At 42.2% G+C, this 18,815-nt stretch overlaps 1 protein-coding gene across 2 annotated transcripts in view; it reads right to left on the bottom strand.

Moving 5' to 3' along the window:
• The window catches only part of RAB31 (RAB31, member RAS oncogene family), a 69,764-nt gene that overhangs the window by 30,882 nt on the left and 20,067 nt on the right, over positions 1-18,815 (bottom strand). For both annotated transcript variants that reach the window (XR_007509749.1, XM_049830265.1), the window contains exons 2-3: positions 9,362-9,441; positions 6,629-6,710 (exon numbers count right to left, since the gene is read on the bottom strand). Coding sequence is in view for 1 of the 2 variants with exons in the window: in XM_049830265.1 (XP_049686222.1) it covers positions 6,629-6,710; positions 9,362-9,441 (162 nt within the window). In the remaining variant the exon portion in view is untranslated. The remainder of the gene's footprint in view (positions 1-6,628; positions 6,711-9,361; positions 9,442-18,815) is intronic.

The raw sequence follows: 18,815 nt of genomic DNA, 5'->3' as shown, positions 1-18,815 counted from the left end.
AGTCAACAGAAGCTTTGCCCTTGCAAAGGGCAGAAGAATGGAACCAACCAGCCATTAAGGAATTTACCACCTATTTAGCAGCTCTGTAGTATTTGGCTTTCTGCTTCCTGTGAACGTCATCATGGAGGGGTATATTTGGTCGTAGGTGATGCTTTTCATATCTCCTCTGTACTAACAGTACAGAATGAGGAAGAAGAAAAACCCACAGAGTAGCCATATCGCAACACTTAGAATAGAAAAACAAATTCAAGGGAACACAAGACAAATCACACCCGAGCTGTGGTAGTGAAAGTCTCATAACCATGTCTTACATAATGTTGGTGTAGAAAGCAAAAGAGAGGCCAATTAAATACAGAAATAAAAAACTACCACTCCTGCCTATTTATATAGAGGCTGACAAATGCTACTGAAGACAGTCTGGATTCATTCAATCTGCCAGGCACACCAGGGAACACTAGTTCATGTCAGCAGCTCTTTGCACCATCCTGTAGTGCTACACCCCAGCACTGGCTTATTGCCACAGCCGGGCCGTCTCTTCCAAACTCCACAGGCAAGTGGAAAAAAAACCCCAAAACCAACAACAAAAAAACCCCCACAACTCCTCTATTGGGTTGCTTTTACTATCCTAGACTGTAAAGAACATCACTTGTTCTTGCAGCAGAAGGATTATAATTCTGCCTATAAGCGTGGCTGGAAAGGGTAAGGATGCACAGAGTAAGCAGAATCAGACCAGTGCTCAGCAAGTGTTGCGCGCCTTCTCGCATTAAGGGCTGAATTCAGCCAAGATTTTTCCACGTGGTGCCTTTTCAAGCACCTTCAGGTGCATGGCAGCACAAGATTTGCTTCCCGACAGCTGTAATCATTTGACTAGATTTCATTCCCCTTCTTGAGAAGCTGCTCTCTGCCTACGTACGTTGCATCTGAGTGGCCAAGACCAAACCACTTGGCTCCTCTCAAGGTCAGAGATCCCTACCCCTGTCCTTATCTGAGTGCCATTAATGGTAAGGACAGCCACAGCTTCTGGCTCTCTGCTAACTGCTTACATGTGTGGGCAGTGACGGAGCTCTGCAACTTCCTCCCCCTTCCTATTACACACGCTCACCTTTCTAGACTAGGACCTTCCTGCACCTCGGTCCCCTCACTCAGCAGTCCACGCCCAGCCCTTCTGCAGGTGATTCTGGGTGTCCTGGTTCTCCTGTCCTTGGCCCTTCCTGCCACACCTGATAGTTGGTGTTAACTCCTCTCAGAACAGTCTGGTTTCAGAGGAAGCACGCCACAAGCAAACCCCCTCAGTCCTGTTCCCAAACCCACCTGAAGCACATTCCTCCTCATGCTTTGGCCCCCATACCTACAACCTGAACCACTGAGGTGTTCGTGGTGAAGAGCATGGTAGACCAGTGCCAGAAACATGTTACTACCAGCCTGTTGCGGAGAGCTGCCTTAACTGCTTCCGTGGATCAGGTAAGCACCCACAGGGGAAGAACCAGAGGTTGCCACCGCTGCATCTGCACTGCAGGAGCTCATTGAAGCGGTCTGTGCACCACGAACAGTACCTATTCCACAGCTTGGGAGCCTCTGCTTGCCCAAATCTGGGCATTTACATGCCCCATTGCTGTCACCTTTGAGGCAGCAGCTGCCAACAAACAGAAAATTGGGGTGCAGAAAGAAGCAAAGGCAAAAACCAGAAGCATCAAACAGATTATCCTGACACATAAGCTTCTCGTACAAGCAGCAGCACAGGGAGGGATACAAAATTCCTGACATTCTCAGCTGGCAAAGAGCAAATGGAAAAACATTATCCACAAAAGCCACTATCAGATACCATTTAGCATTTTATAACCTCGAGTAGTTTTCCCTATATGATTGAAGGCTGAGATTCCAGTTCTCAGGATTTGCAAGCTGAATAAATCAGGAAAGATCTGTCTGTCTCCGAACCACAAGTATTATTTTGCAAGTTAAATTGAAGAAGATCGATATCCAAGAATGAGCATTTTTCTCAAATATGTAAGAATTCTTAAAGAGGGAAAAATTCCAACATTTTAGGATAATCTTTTGAAGTTATTTTAAATAAGCAGAAAACAAACTTTTGCAACATCACATAAGTGACCTGTGCTTAGCGCTTCTAAAGTTGACAGTCATTAAACAAAGGATGCAGAAGACCCTACACCTAAACCGTGGCCCACTGTCAAGCTACACATGCTGCAAGGTTTGGTTTTTTTAAGCTTCCGCACACATCCACGTGCATCTCTTAAATGACTTACCACGCTTTACACTCACTAAAAAGAACATATTCACTTACTAGCTCTAATGGCACTTGTGCTCTCACAAACACACATACTACCAAATCACTTGCAGACCATTGCAGCATGCAAGCAGCAGCTCACTGCAGGGACATCCTTACACCACATACAAGGAACCACCTCCACACTGACTGAGCTGTGGGCTACCATCACAGTCACCTATATAAAACTGTAGAGCAAAATTCAGGCCACGTCTTGACTACAGAAGTAATTCAAGTCACTGATAGTTGGTGTTAACTCCTCTCAGAATAGTCTGGTTTCAGAGGAAGCACCCATAAGCTCCGTGATTAAGTTGCTCAGCTTAGGGGGAAACGTCCCAGTTAAGACTGCAGCAAGGACAAGTCCTCCTCTCAAGGAGCATTTTCACCCCCTACCTTGTGACACTGTCTCTGAATCACCAGGACAACAGTGTCACTCAGAAAAGAGGGGGCTATAAAGCACTGCAGATATCTCATCAGTCAGCCTTTTCCTGGAAATGGAGCACTTGTTAGAAAAAAAAAAAAAGCCCACAGCTCAGGGTAATTCCTATCAAGGTTTAAATTGGGCTCAAGTAATTGAGGGTCCTTCTATTAAACAAAATTTAAAATCCCAGAGTTCAACACAGTAAATTTTAAAAGGACAGATAAATTTTCCTGGCCTAGAAACATGGCCCTCAGGCTTCTTAACTATGTGCTACAATACTCCCCAGCTAGCGAAATGGAAAGCTGGCAGACACCCAAGGTATTCACACAAAGCATTGTAATTAGAAGCTACTTAGGGCACCATGAACAAAAATATATGCTAATAAAAACATCATTAACTAACTTGTGAAGAGACTCTTCTTAGGGGAGGGAATCCTTGCTAGCAATAACATAATTGTCATGCATTTAAGTCCTGAAGTCCACAGCAACAATTTAAAGCTGATGGGCAAAACCTGAGATAGGGAAAAAAAAGCACCATTTGGAAAATAGTGGGGTGGAGGGAAAGTGACTCTGAGAAACAGAATGAAGCGAGGTTGTCTGATAGCACACCAACACAAAGCAACTGGGTCTGCAGAGACCAGTACTTAGGCACAGAAAAGTCAGGGGAGTTTGTTAAGTCTGCTGCCAGTTTAAGGTTCTCCCTACTCCAAAAAAGGGAAAAGAAAAAACAAGGAGAAGGATGAAGAAGCTCTCTCCTTTTGTAATCAAGTACAGTGCAAATTTTCCACAGTGAGAGCTGCTGGAGAGCCACGTACCCGTCTCCAGTGTCACCTCCAGGAAGCATGCTGAGCATTCGCTCCCACCAAGGCTACGATAGAAATGCTTTTGATTTCCATTTTCTGCTGCATTATGGTCATTCTGCAGAAGTGATCTTTGCTCAGTATTTCCCACAAAATGGCAATTCTGGTCCCTTCTCTACTCTGCCTATAATTCCAAGTTTCCTGGCACAAAAGAAATAAAATATCTATTATCCATCTGAATCAGAAGAACTCAGGTGTTCCTACAAGCTTTTAAACCCAACAACAACTAGCATTTCAGAAGGCTTACACTGTTACAAGTGGCTATCTGAAAGCTGGTTTAAGGCCTCAAGGGGGTGCTGAGTGCTTCCAGCTGGCTTCTCACAGCACCCAGGACACAGCTCCTTTTCAGGAGCAGCCACCTGACTTTCCAGTTTCTCCCAGCTGACTGAAGGCAGCCAGGAGGCATGCTGGTTCTCACGGAGCATTGATTAAATAGGGGCTTGGGACTAAGATATTTAAGAGTGGTTTCTCTACACTCTCCATGCTGGCAGTTTCCCAGTTTGTTGCCCAGAGAAACTCATGAACACAGAGCACAGAAGTGCTGCTGCTGTTGTTTCTGCCTGCCTGCTCTACCATGGTTAAGGTTTGAGCTTAACTTTCATGGCATAAGTAAGGCTTCAGTTAAATCTCACCTGGGGCTCTTCTGCTGTGAAGGCTCCACATCAGCACGCAGACACAGCAACAGCTGGCACACCTGGGGAAGCACTGAGTGCCCCCACTCCAGAATAAGCATATGCAAGTCCTACACTTTGCCTTGTGTTTAGGAGAACGAAGCCAAACGAAGGCAATGTTGAAAGAGCAGGAAGTCCTAAACACTGTTATCAGCAGTATAGACAGTAGGGGCATTGATGAATCCTCCAGATTTCAGCAGTGGAACATAGAGCCCCAACAAAAAAACAAAACAAAAAAAAAATCACAAAGAACAAGGGAAGGACAACAGCTCTCAAAGCAGAAACACCACTCGGAAGACATTTACTAGTACACTATGAAAAACGGCAATAGACCCAGAGGCTGAGGTAGGCTGGAAGCTTTGGGTCATCACTGTTGTTCAGCGGATAACAAGAAAGAAATTAACAGGGGGAGACATTTGTTCTTGAATAGCAGATCAGAAGGAGCAACACAAGACAAAGTAACCAAAATCCTAGATAGAAATTAAAGGGAATAAGCTATTGAGAAGCATCAGGTGTTTAGCTGTAAAATGGGGATGTTCTAGCACAGAGAACAACCTGGAACACTATGGACCTCACCTTGGGAAACTTGCATGCCTCTGTAGCTAGCACTCAACACCCATCAACTTTGGTTACTGTATCACCCCAGTTTCCTAGAGTCCTAGTGAAGGATCAGGAATACATTGTGCAAACACAGAAGAAGAAAAAGATGGTCCCTGGCCTAAAGAGGTTATAATTCATGATTACACATGAAAAACTGTAACATACTTACGCGTCATAGATTCTGAGCAATTTAACAAGGTTTGTGGCAGTCACTGCTCATCATTGTTGGACACAAGAAAAAGGAAAGCAGATGTTTGAAAAATGACAAGCTTAACAAAAAAAATGAGAGGAAACATAAGGCACTAGATGGGAAGGATGGATTTTGTGTCCAAGAGTCAGAGCTCAGTCACAGACTTCCTGCCTCAAATGAGGCATCATTTAGTTCAGTAAATATGACATTATTAATATTCACCTACTTTAAAAAAAAAAAAAAAAAAAAGCTTTGCAAGTCTTAAGACTATGTGGGAAAATAGATTAATACTTACATCTAAATGTCAAGAACTGAGTTTTGTGTGCTAAAAAGCTAAAAGAAAAAAACCAAACAACAAAACAGAGCAGGGCAGCGGAGGGTAGAGAGAGAGAATAAGCAAGGAAACTCAAACCATGGGAAAGAACATGGAACCTTTGCTACCTCTTGCAATAATTAGCCAGTTATCAGCTCCAGACCATGCAGAAACGGAACAAACAAGATTCAAGGGAAGGAATTATGCTACATTTCAAATATGTTTTTTAAGATCCATTTTCCCATCATAAATAACATGCTGAATTGCTAAGAGTCAACAGATTTCATCAGGGCCACTTTACATCATGCTGTGCATTGTAAATAAAAGCACAAGCATTTCCTGCACTTAAGAGCAAAAATATTCATTGTCTGCAATTCACATAAAAGGTATGGAGAATACAGTGGGATGTATCAGGATTGATGTTACAGCCTACATGAGCATCTCATTTTACCCCAACCTAACATGAGCATAGCTACATTTTTCTATGAACAGGAACAGTGACATTTCACAAGAAAGACTGAAGATATTTTAAAATGTGTGCATGGGCTTTTCAATTTCTTTCAAACTTCAAGATAAATGTGGGCATATATTAAGAGAACTCTACTGTTCTACAGCCTATTACTGCATACCACTGCCATTGAGGCTTTTAAAAGAAACAAGTGACCAACCAGGCTTACATACAGTCAACGTGAACTAATGCCCACAAACTCCATCATGGCTTTACTGAAAAGCCAAAGGAAAAGCTACTTAACTTGAACAATTCACTTCACACACTTGAAAAATCAAGACAAAAACCCTAAGTGGTTCAGGTTGCCAGTGCTAATTTTCAAAATAATAGCAGACACAACCCATGCCCATATACAATGTCCCAACGCAGAACAATCCCAGAGTCACCACCTAAGCTCAGACCACTCACCAGCCCACACACTGGAAGTCAAGTGCTTTCCAACGCTGTCACATGTAAATCTGATGAAACCAGAGGGGAGCTGGAGACTGCTTGGGCACTACTCGAGGAAAGTTTTGAGGAAAGTGGCTGCCAATCCACACTAGGCTTTTTTTTTTTTTTTAGGTAAGTGGCATGGTCAGCCTGCCTGTGTATTTTCCCCACCTGTGAAATTGGAACCTATATAGTTGGTGACTGTTGACCATCTGCTTCGCAGAGCCTTGCAAAGATTCAGTAGGTTTATACCTACAAAGTCTTCTGAAGATGAAAGGTTTAGAAAAATATGCATTAAGACACAACACATTAAAAGAGACTGGGATAACAAAGACATATTGCAAAGTAATACTCACTCGCTCCTGACCAGCTGTGTCCCAGATCAGAAATTTGTGAAGCTCATTCCCACAAGGCACGGTTTTAGTCATGAAGGATGCTCTGAAAAGAAGGAAGCCGCAGAAATTTGTGACATGACCGACACTCTGAATACGCAACCTATAGAGCTTAGCCAATTCTGCCGGGCTAGGCTGCATGTGGGGAAACTCCAAAACCTTGATAAAATGCCTAGAGAAGTGAAAGTCTCCCTTTTCTCAGATAAAATATATGATGCCTATATATGTATTCTAAAAGAAGGGAAAAGCCTCTGATGTTCAGGAACACAGATGCTTCTGCTGCTAGCTAGCTCCATCTTCTTGGTGATACGGACCTGAGAAAAGGCATCAGCCAGCATCATACCAGGCAACAAATGTGCAACTTTTCAGTTAAACTTAGGAGACTGGATCACCAGGGAACAGAAAAGGCACCTGCTAAAATGCACATGGTGCACAAATGGAAAAAAGTTCTTCCCCCTCTCAATTCAGATGAAGAAGTCTTTGTGGCTTCTTGTATTTTTTGTAGGAAATGTGATTTGTCTAGGTTTTCACAGTGTGATTTTTCTTCTTTCAGGAAAGTAGGTTACAAATTTATAGGCTTTTTCTACCTTACAGCATTTCAGTTGAAAGCTGGCTAGGAGAGACTGCCAAACTCTGGTAGATTTTCTTTTTTTCCCCCATCCTATCTGGACACTGCTGAACAATTTCTGTTGTGACAACTTTTTTCCTGGCTCATAAAGATGGATTTGATACCATGCACTGTTATTACAAAAGCACTGAATGACATCAAATGACATATGATTGATCAAAACTTTTCCTGAGAATGATATACCAGAATTCTCCTCTATAGACACCTGCAAATTGCTCTAATTTAACAATGCTGCACTGCTTATAAAAATATTAAGTAAGGCAAAAAAGCGCAGCATTTTCTTTGGTTGTTTTCAGGCTGTGTGCTTTCAGTTGTCACTCTCCTTCTGAAAGGATTAAGCAAGACTTTACATCTTCAAAACCAGGAACTTTAGAGCCACAGCAGCTACTGTAGGTTGCAAGGAGTGTATATTTAAAACATTTGATTAATTTGGAAGAAAATAAAAATTAAAACCTTATCTATATAGACAAGTAATATCACCTGCATGCAAGCTAGCCTTCACGTTTTAATCTTCAAATAGAAAAATATCTTCCCTCTGTTATCAGAATTACAAAAATTAAAGGGATTTTTTTCTTTCCATTTGAGCAGAAAACACCTACTTAGCAACAGCAGCTACTTGGGGAAAAAGGCTGCTGCCGATTTAGAAGTAAAGAACCACTCAAGTTCCCATCAATTCCTTCACTGCAAACAAGTGCCCTTCAGTCAGTAATGTTATTCATTACATGCTTGTTTTCTCTCTGTCTATTTTTCTCCAGTCACTACATCTAGGAGCACCCAAAACTGTCCTGGAACTTCAATGTGCAACTTCCACCTAACACTCCTTCATGCATTGAAAGGCAGAGTTTTGGAAGATACCATTTAACCCTCTGAACAACACACAGCAATCAATACCAATCCTTCACAGATAATTTAAAACAGCTCTAACACACAAGCCAGATCAGCCTTTCCCACCCAAATTACTCCTCTGTGAATAGTACATATTAGCTTCCTTTCCCGTAAGAGATGAAGAATTTTCAAAATTTTCCAGGTAACACTGGACTTGGCAGATTTGTCCCTAAGATGTTAAAAGAAAAAAATTTGGAATTAAAATAAACTACAGGACTTACAGGCTTCTGATGGTCTGACACATGGAAGCTTGGCAGTTTTTAAAAGAACAAGAATGAATTAATTATACGTACTTTAAATTGCACTGTTCCCATTTCGAGAAAGGCAGGATAACGTGACGTGTCCTAAACCTAGGAGGTTTAGGACATGCTCTGTCCACACCTGGGAACAGACAGTCCCACATTCCAGCCCAGCCTGGCAGGATATACAACGTAGGTACGTTAAGGGCTCCCCACGGTCCTCCTGCCATTACGCAGCTATGGGGTGCCCTGGTCATTGTGCAGATCACAGCCGTTTGGATTTTGGGGTTTCGGTTCTTTAAGCTCCAAGGATCAGGTTTGATACCTCATTGACCAGTGGGAACTAAAGGGATTTTAATCCTAAGGTCCTATGACCAAAACACAGTCTAAAGTGGGAAGCTCTTGACAAGACAAAACCAAAAGGACACCAGCTGAGTAAGACATCTAAGAATGTCTTGATGTAAGATGAGTGAAGAAAAAAACAAAACAGAACAGCTGGAAGTCACGGCCATGCACAACACAAGTCAATACAGCATGGCTCTGGACAGCCCCAGGAAAGAAGCTATTTCAAGAGACACCATTCACAGGAGAATAGCAGAGCTCTGTCAGCCTCTCCATAATAGGGTATGCTAAAATATAGTAAATTTGGGGCCCCTCTATATTCCCACGGGGAGAGCAAAGCAGATCTGGTTTGGGGCAGCCCCAGACTGCTGGCCAGTGGGAGATTCTGTGGCTGCCCTAAACTCTCTAAACATGTAACATGAGCTGAAAGCCATTAAAAAGGAGTAGAGTTGAGTGAGATTGGTGAGCAGGAGAAAAAAAAAAAAAAAAGATAAATACAGTATTCTGAGCCTTGAAAGTAAGGAAAAGAAAGGAGCTCAGCAGAAGGCAGCAAGTTAAAAAATACATAGAAGAACAAAAAAAGGTATTATGCATGGTACTTACCCAATGGTAGGACTAATATTGTGATCAAAGTGGTCCTGGACAAATCGACAAACAATGCTTGATTTCCCAACCCCCGTATCCTGAAAATAAAGGAAAGCATGACAGTGAGTTCCGGGGACCCTAGATATCAATACTTCACCTGAAGAAACAGCCAAATATTAATTTGTGAAAGTAAATCCTCTCTAGTGGCAAGCGGGGCAGGCTAAACATTTCAAAAGAAAAGCAAGCACATGGATTATCCTTTTCAAAAGTCAGCACTGTGAATGGAACTCCCTGGTCCTCTTCCCAACACTCCCTTCTCTCCAAGCCTTGTATTTTTTTGGGTGGATTTTAAATTCCTGTTGCAAGGACTGTAGTACTTCAAGCATAGCCACTTGCATGAGAAAATCCTGTGCTTTCAGACACATGGTGCGTTACCCAGCCAAGCCAGAGAAACTTTCATTCAGGCCTGTCGCAAGGGCAAACCAAGCGTGACTCCAAAACAGTTTACTCAGACCAACCTTTTAGTAAACTGACAGCACTAACTTAGTGGAACTAACCTTTTCATGGCAAGACAAATGAGGCTGCTGGGTAGAAACTCTGCAGAGGCTTCAGGTGGTTTTGAAAAGGCAGGAATCCAAAGATTTGGATCCCCAGAGATGTGCAGTTATCCCTGTACAGGTTGTGCTACTGGACTGTGGTGAAACAGCGTTACATTAAAGGCAACGAAACCTGCTCTCTGCACTGCAATGTGGCAAGCTGCTTTCACTTGCAGGAATAGTCTTTTATTTTATCCCCCACCCAATCAGTAAGGAAAAATAACAGCAGTACAGCACTGGAATAAAAATCAGAATAATCTGGGCGAGAGCAGGGGAAAGCTTGACATTATGCAGAAATACTATTTTAGGCATTTAAGATATGAACAACTTCCCCAAAATGCAGCATTTTTCAGTTTGTCTCTGTTATTCCACAAAGCCTTGGATGGCAGAACAACTTAAATTATACAGAGAATCATCAAGGAAGAGGAATAGCAATATTGCTATGTCTCCCATAGAACTGCAAAGAGCATCCTTGGAGACAAAAGGAATGTCAGGAAATAGATGTTGACCTTTGCAAGACGTTAACAATGACAGCCCAGGGTCCAATCTAACTCATTAAAAAGTCAGTGGAAAGTTTTCTATTAATTTCATTGGAAGTGACCACAGAACTACCAGATTGCATTTGGTAGTTCCATTTGTATCCACATTTTAACACACTTGACTAGACAAAGTTATCAAGAAGTGCCAAGGCAAGAGAATACGGTTTATTGAGAGCACTACACCAATAACTACATATTAAAAAAAGAAAAAAAGCAGCCTTTGCCCACACATAACTACATATAAAAAAAAAGCCTTTGCCTTTCGTGTAATCAATTTTGCAAAATTTCATCTTCTTTTTGAATATGAAAGAAAAAGAATGCCTGTATTTAGATTTCCTTTCACCATACTTAAGTGAAACTATATTGCCACTGCAAGCGAGTCTTTATAGACAGCACTTATTAGAAAAGCATCATTTAAACTCTCATATTTAATTCAAAGCTGTCCTCAGTCAGTTTAAAAGCCATAATAAATGCTCATGCTACACAGACGGTTGTTTATCTACTGTGTTCAATTAGGAAAAAAAGATCAAAGAGAGGAGCAGTGTTTAAAACCAGGCCTGTAGCCTTTGATCAACTGCAGCCACACACCCTGTTGCTATTCCCAAATTTTGCCTTCATTATCAACTCCAGCTGACATCTCTGTATAATTACTAGACCAGGAGGGCAGAACACATTAAAAACAAAAAACAAAACAAAACAAAACAAAAAAAGAGTCCTCTGTGGATCTAATTATTATTCCAGTTTTTAAACGCCATGGAGAAACCAGAATTACCACCCACTGGGTGTGAAGAATTACATTTCCCTCTTGCGGGGACAGAGTTTCTGCCACCATGTTCGAAACAAGACATCAGCTCCCATGTTAGTTTAGTTCCGTGTACTTCCTTCAGCTCCCTTGACAGGTCACTGAAAAGGGCAACTGCAATTACAGCTCCTGAGCAAGAGGAGCCCTGTCTCTGGCAGGGACATGACATCCACAAGCACTGGATTAAAGCTTAGCTCATTTTCCTGGAAGTTCCTACCTCTTCATCTTTCAGTCTGTGGCTTTCACATTTCATGCTAATGTTAAAGGAACTTTAAAAGTTTCTATTGCTCTCGCATCTCTTGCAACAACTTAAGCATATGCCAGGCACACCAATAGCCCTCAAGAAGCTTAAAGGCATTCTTATACTTGGCTCCTGAGGTTGCTTGGACTACCAAGAGGGCCAAATTTACCGCTGGTATAACTCCAGTGAAACCAATGGACTTGAACCACAAATGAACCTGTCTTTAGGATGACCACGGCTGCAGCCAGCTGCCAGTGCTTTCCAGGAGACAGGCAATTTAATGCCTGGAACCAAAGTCATCAGTTGAAACAAGCACTCCCCGCTTCTGTTTTGTTGCCTGGAGGATACAAACAGCCGGCTACTGCAGTATAATTAGAGCACGGAGTGGAGGGAAGTAAAAAAGAAAGAGCTTCCTACTTAAAGCAGTGATTATCATTTCATCATGGGATTTAAAACTACTTAAACAGATTTCAGTCCATGTCACCATACTCGCGCCCATCAAACAAGATGCTCACCTGCTTGAAAGCAAAGCAAATCATGGTGCATGAACATTACACCACAACTTGAAAACTTAGTAGAAGTCTTCTACTGCTAATCAGACCTTATCTTCTACTGACAATAGGGAACTATCAGGTCAATCTTGCAGAAGTCAAGGAAAGCATGGTTGCTTCAAAGAAGTAGAAAAGCCATTCACTTCCTAGCAATGCATTGAAATTAAACCTCCTTGCTAAGGCTGTACAAAGCTTTCCTGCTACCATCTGCTTTGTCCTTTGCTATATGGTCTTCCTCTGCATACATCCATTTTTCTAACATCTGATGGGGATGGTCATCCTTGCTTTGTTCCTTTTTCTTCAAAGGTTGAGCCACATGCCTGGGTAACATTCAGGCATGCAGATGACTTATTTTTTCAGTTCTTAAAGTTCTGCTTTTTGCCAGCTTTTTATACCCTCTAATCTGTTTTTCTTTTTTGTTTTACTCCATGTTGGTGTACATATAACATCAAACATACACCAAGGAATAACATTTTGGCTTATGTGAAAGGTCACAACAGTATTGAGCTGAGTGGATTGGACAAGTTTCAGAAACTGAGAACATGTCCTCAGGAGTTATGTCACACTTTAAGGAGCAGGTCCTGCAATTCTTCAGCAAAATCCTTATCCATGGGAAATCCAAAGGTTTCAGCACTACACTAATTGACTCACCACGATCAAAAGCATACCACTCCATGAAAGGAATGGCAAGAAAGGAATAAATATAAAATAAACTCTTTTGAATCAAGGTGTTCATGATGCATTTGATGAGTCACTCATGGGACCAACTGCATGTTTTGCTTTTCTCCTTTCGTCTCATAAGCCTTGTGGCACACTTACAAAATACCAGTTATAAACTGCATTGTACTGAGATAAGCAAAAGGGGTGGGGAGGAAGGAAAGGAGTAGCAATGTAATCCACAGTAAATGAACCACTATTAGCTCACCAGAAGAAGTAACTGCAACTTCAGAATCTCCCACTGGTCAGCAAAATGGATATGGAAACTGAAGCCATATCAGATGTTTCCAATAAATACAAGGAACCAATGCAAGCGTGACTAATTCCTGATTTTTACCCTTTAACCTTGAAAAGACATTCTCTATTCTTCTAAAATCCCTTACCCACAGATTTAGAAATGAGAATTTTAAGAGCACCAGAATGGAGAGCAGCACACCACAAAAAACAGTGCTTCCACCCACACTCCTGCTCGCAGAGAACCACCCCACTTGGCTCTTCTCCGCTCACATTACTGTAAAGGAGATGAGGCTGTATTTCAAGCCAGCAGAATTACAGGATGCTGGCAACTCATTTACAGGCAAAAAAACAACTGAGCTGCTGATTTCTTCTGGCTGATTTGCAGCAGCATAGAGGGAGATTTAAAAAAAAAAAAAAAAAGGCAAGCAGAAATTCAATGAGCAATGTATTAATAAAGAAAACCATTTTCCCATTATGAACAGGCAGTTGGAATATTCCTCTGTCCATTGTTCCAGATGCGTTTATCCTGGCAGAAAAAAAACTAATGAAGAAAAATTTATCTCTTTAATTTAAATCTGGATGTCTTATTTATGTCTTTGCACAACCATAGGGTCCAGTCCTCCAAGCACTTTTCCAAACTGAAGGGAACTATACTACCCTGTAAACACATCCCTGATTAGGATGTTAGTCTTTAGCCATGATATTACAATAGCTTTTTAATAGATTCAAATGGGTCAAGCCCTATGGTGCTGAGCAAACTAAACTCTTCATGTAAATTCTTTTTACATCCGAAAAGGAATAAATGTTGAATTGACAAAAAAACGCACACATATTGTGACTGATGACTAAACAGCAGCCCCATAATTGCATAATTGCACACTGCTGCAAGAGCTTTTTTATTCTTGTCTACGCAGAATCTGTGCTATGTTAACACATAGGCCTTTTTAAATATATGGAAGATTAGATAAACCACACAAAAATCCTTTTATGACTCTAGGATTTTGGAAACACAAATAAAACGAGAATACTAGATAGCACTTCACACGAAGAAATGGCACACTAAGAATTAACATACTGAAGAAACTGCCTTCTGTCCTCCCACTTGCAAAATAAGAAAAAAATCCCCAAACATCTGGCTTGTAACCACCACAGATCTCATGACTAACTTCCCGTTTCAGCTTTAGAAGAGGGTTGAGATACCCTGGAGACGGGTGCCACAAAAATCTGCATTGAAAAGTAACAGAGAACCAATCTCCATAAAACAGGGATCCAACACACGGCTCCTTCAGAAGGACAGAAGTTTTCCCATCAGGTTAGACAAAGCCAGGATTTAATCCATGGTATTTTAATTTGTGTAAATTTTTTACAAATTAAAAATGTCTGTCTCTCCAAAGCATTTCTCATAATAACCAAGATTCATTGAGACACGATCTAGAGGCAGAGGTCTCATTAAAATTCACTGGCTTTAACACGCGTTGTCGTACATATTGGAAGAATGATCACGCCCTAGCAACCTGGAGGGTATTAATACCAAGTGCTCGAAAAAAGCAAGTCAAGCAGATATTATTTCAACAATAATATGAGAAACATTTGGAAATGACAAGTCTTTATCCTTTCCCATAAGCAAGAAACTGGTCTCATGGCTCATGTGGCTTCCACCAAACTCAGCAGGACTCCCCTGCACCTCACAGTGGAAATGCATCTGCCCCTCAGAGCCCGCTTGCACTGGGGCTCCCCAAAAGCTGACCTGCTAACCACCCTAAGTGCAAAGGCACCACGAGCATTTGGCAGCTCAGCCCTTCCTCTGAGGACCCCTGATCAAGAGGGAAAAAAGTGCAACCGTTGCAGTCAGGGTTGATTTAGTGTAACCCCCCGGCAGCCCCTCGTGCATAACTGCTTCATCAGGCGTACAGCTGGAATTACAAAGCTGCTCACACCAATGAAAACCTGGGTTCCAGGCAGAAGGCAAGACTGGACCCTACCTGCAAGCTGTTTTGAAGCTTTCTCGAGAGAGATTAGCATCAAGACGTGCACTAAGTGCACGCACCAGAAACAACCATGGTCAAATATGGGTCACTAATGATCTTCTCAGAGCACCTTCCAGTGAGATAATGCTGCCTTGTGTCATCCTTCAGATATGGGACAGCGGGGGGGGGGGGGGGGGGGCTTGATCGAACATACAGAACAAGGGTACAGTCAAAAAGCTGTCTCACTCTCCTGGAAAAGAATCTGCTCAGAGAGGAAGCTGGCTGCTCCTCATGATTAAGAGAAGCAACAATTCCTGGCTCCCTGTCACATATTCATGCCACCGGACAAACTTCTTGGCCAGTTCATTACTAACTGAAGAGTAACAGAGGAGCCAGTTTACGCTGAAGATTTCCCAAGCTAAATTCTCCTCTTTGTTATACCAGTTTGACTCCTGCCAGTGCTGCAGCAAAGAAGGAGAGGTCTTTGCTTTGCCCAGTGCAGAACTATCATTGTTGGAGTAATTAAGACATACAGATGAAAACATTTGAATTGGTATGAAGTTGCCAGAAAGGAGAAAACTGTCATTTATCATCAATGCATTTAATATTTTAAATACAAAAAAAAGGCACTCAAAACCTCTGCAGCTGGCCAGGCAAATATGAGGTAGAAAGACATGGTTTAAACTTTAGGGGAAGAAAAATAATCAATGAGTCTTAACAAAAAATGCAAATGCAGAGAGACCTTTCATTCTAGTAGCTCTGTAAAGCGCAGCTGGTTTTGACTTGGCAGTTCAGCTTCTGCACATTAAAATAGCCATTCTTTCCACTGTCAGAATTGGCCATGCTTTAGTTTTTGATTTATAGTTGAATCCCCCTGGCCCATTCCCATTATCCTCAGCAGGGCTTTGATGGAATTTGAAAATTCACAGCAGCATAATTACACCACAGCGCTGCTAGATGGTTAGCATTTTATTACCTATCATCAAACAAATTGCTAGGCCTGTACCGTAAAGTATTGCTGGGCTTTTGCAGAAATGCATTCTCAGCTCTGGTCAAGCCTGGTATCTAGGAGGAATGTCACTCCTCAGGCAAGGTCTGGCATGCAGCACTGAGATATCTGACCTGCAGCTTCGATGCTTTCGGAGATGCCAGTCCTTAACCCAAAGGCATGTGATGTGGTAAGGCTGAGTACAGGATTACAGCTGCCTTTTAAATCCCAATGGAGGTAAAAAAGCAACAAGCTGAACAACAAAATACAGCATTGCAATTTGCAGCCTGCTTTAGTCCTCTATGCCTGCCATTAAAATTTTAATCATTACTCAGACAATCAGATGCAGGCAGCATTGCAATACTTTCCATGTCTTACTAATTCAGTTACAGCTGCTCTGGAAGGCTGTGGCAGGCAGCTTGAAAAGCATCTGAAACTGGCTCTGGATTTTTATCAACCATAGGAACATACAAGGAAGAGTTATGCACAACAGACTCCTGATCACAGTTTCCAAGGGCAGTATTTTCATCTAAGAATTGCTCTACCCAATAAACTCTTTGCTAGCCTTAAACACATCCTTCGTCCTTCCCTGTATTTGGGTATCACTTACTTGTCTGAAAACACTGCTACAAGGAGAAATACCTTTCAGGAGACCTGGGTTCAGAGACACCCCTGGGACTGAACTGAACCTGCCAAGCATCAGGCTTGTCCCAGCAAAAATGGAGCCATGCACTGCGGAGTGGTGTCTAGGAAGAAGTGCAAATAGCTTCTCGCTGTATTCAGTTTTTCCATCTGCAAGATGTATCAAGTGAGCAAATCCCACCACCGCATAAGTGCACAGATGCAAATACAAGAGCAGCTCTCAGACTGACACATTGGCTCTCAGCCGCTTCACCAACAGAAAACTGCCTGAGGCTCCAGCCTGAACCAGGGGGAGGTGCTCTGAAGCCTCACTTCTGCCCTCAAAAGAACACGCATCTCATTCAGGACACAAGCAATTTTTGTAAATTCCCATTTTCGTTACAGCCTTGTACAACGAGAAATAGATTATTTGCCTTGTGAGCAACGTGATTCTCGGAGAAGACCCTTTTCCTGTTGATTTGCTGGGATCTCTCTTCCAGGGCTACAGAACAGACCCAGGGGCACACCTGCTTCCCAAAGTGGCACTACTATTTTTCAGCTCCTTGACAGGCCCTCTACCAAACAAGATGCCTGTTGTGTTTTTCCTCTCTACACCATCACCACCACCTTTAATTGTTTGACTTTCTTCATTACCGAGCCTGGCAATGTACTTCTGTAACAAGAGCTCCAGACAACATCAGGCATGGCCTTATACTACCAATGATCTACAAGGAGTTTCTGCAAAGGTCTCAAGGGTACTCAGTTACATAGCAAATTTTTGAAAGGGAAAAACTGGAACCAGAGTTGGCCTTCAGGAGTGTCAGTGTGCTATCATGCACTTTCCTGAGTGAAGGGTACTCGCCAAATGAACAGCAACACTCCCACTGAATATTGGAACAGAGTTCCCCAAGATCCCAGCACAAACACACAGATCTCAATGTAACTGTGTTTTGAGGGGGATGATTATTCTGCAGTGTCTCACTTCTTCAGTAGGAACCACCACAGTTCTTTTGGTCATCTGTCCGTGTGTGAACCTTACAAGAACATCCCTGTCTGCATTCCTGTTTGTTGCATGCCTTTCTTTAAACTCAATATGTGGTAATATTGGTATATTTTAAGTCAGTCAGTATATTACTCCCATAAAGTTAGGACAGTCTGTGTCAATCTTCCCACAGCAAAACACCCTACACATCATTTCAAATTCCTAGTGTAATTTCAGGCCAATGCTGGTGTTGTAAAGCACAAATTAGCTACAGAATAAGGCTTTTTCCTCTGGTACACATTAGAATTAGATTAAGTCTAATTCCCTCTACACGTAGGAAGTGCTACGCTTGTTCTCAGAGACATTTTTCTACCCCCAACCAGGTCAGTCCTGTTATATCAGAATACAATCCTTCCTCCTACTGCTGAAAGGACTGCATTTGGGACAGAAATTCTTGGCCCTATCGTTCTCAGCTCACTAGCTGTTAAATGAAAACAATAATTACTTGATTTTACCTTGTAGCAGCATTATGGGGATTTAAATCAGTGATAGTTCTAAAGTGTTCAGACAGTAGAGTGACAAAGAACCATTTAAGCGTCTTAAGAGATAAGTCAAGTGCCAAGTTTGTTTGGTATTTATATGCATTTTCAATACCATCTGTATATTTCTAATCACCATTTGAAAACAGAAAAATATCTGCTGGCCAGGGCTTAATGCTATCTGACCTCTTGTGGTGGGTTGACCCTGGCTGGAGGCCAAGTGCCCACCAAAGCCGCTCTATTACTCCCCTCCTCAGCTGGGCAGGGGAGAGAAAATATAACAAAAGGCTCATGGGTTGAGATAAGGACAGGGGGAGATCATTCAGCAATTACTGTCATGGGCAAAACAGACTTCACTTTGGGAAAATTAATTTAATTTATTGCCAATCAAATCAGAGTAAGGTAATGAGAAATAAACCCAAATCTCAAAACACCTTCTCCCTACCCCTCCCTCCTCCCCAGGCTTAGCTTTACTGCTGATTTTCTCCACCTCCTCGCCCCTCAGCACCACAGGGTGATGAGGAATGGGGGTTGGGGTCAGTTCATCACACATTGTCTCTGCCGCTTCATCCTCTTCAGGGGCAGGACTTACCACACTCTTCCCCTGCTCCAGCGTGGAGTCCCTCCAACGGGAGACAGTCCTCCACAAACTTCTCCAACGCAAGTCCTTCCCATGGGCTGCAGTTCTTCAA

Source organism: Accipiter gentilis, chromosome 27 (genome assembly GCF_929443795.1).
Source record: "Accipiter gentilis chromosome 27, bAccGen1.1, whole genome shotgun sequence".
Lineage (NCBI taxonomy): Eukaryota > Metazoa > Chordata > Aves > Accipitriformes > Accipitridae > Astur > Astur gentilis.
Note: the sequence above shows the minus strand (reverse complement) of the source record. Positions and strands in the feature narration are given on the sequence as shown.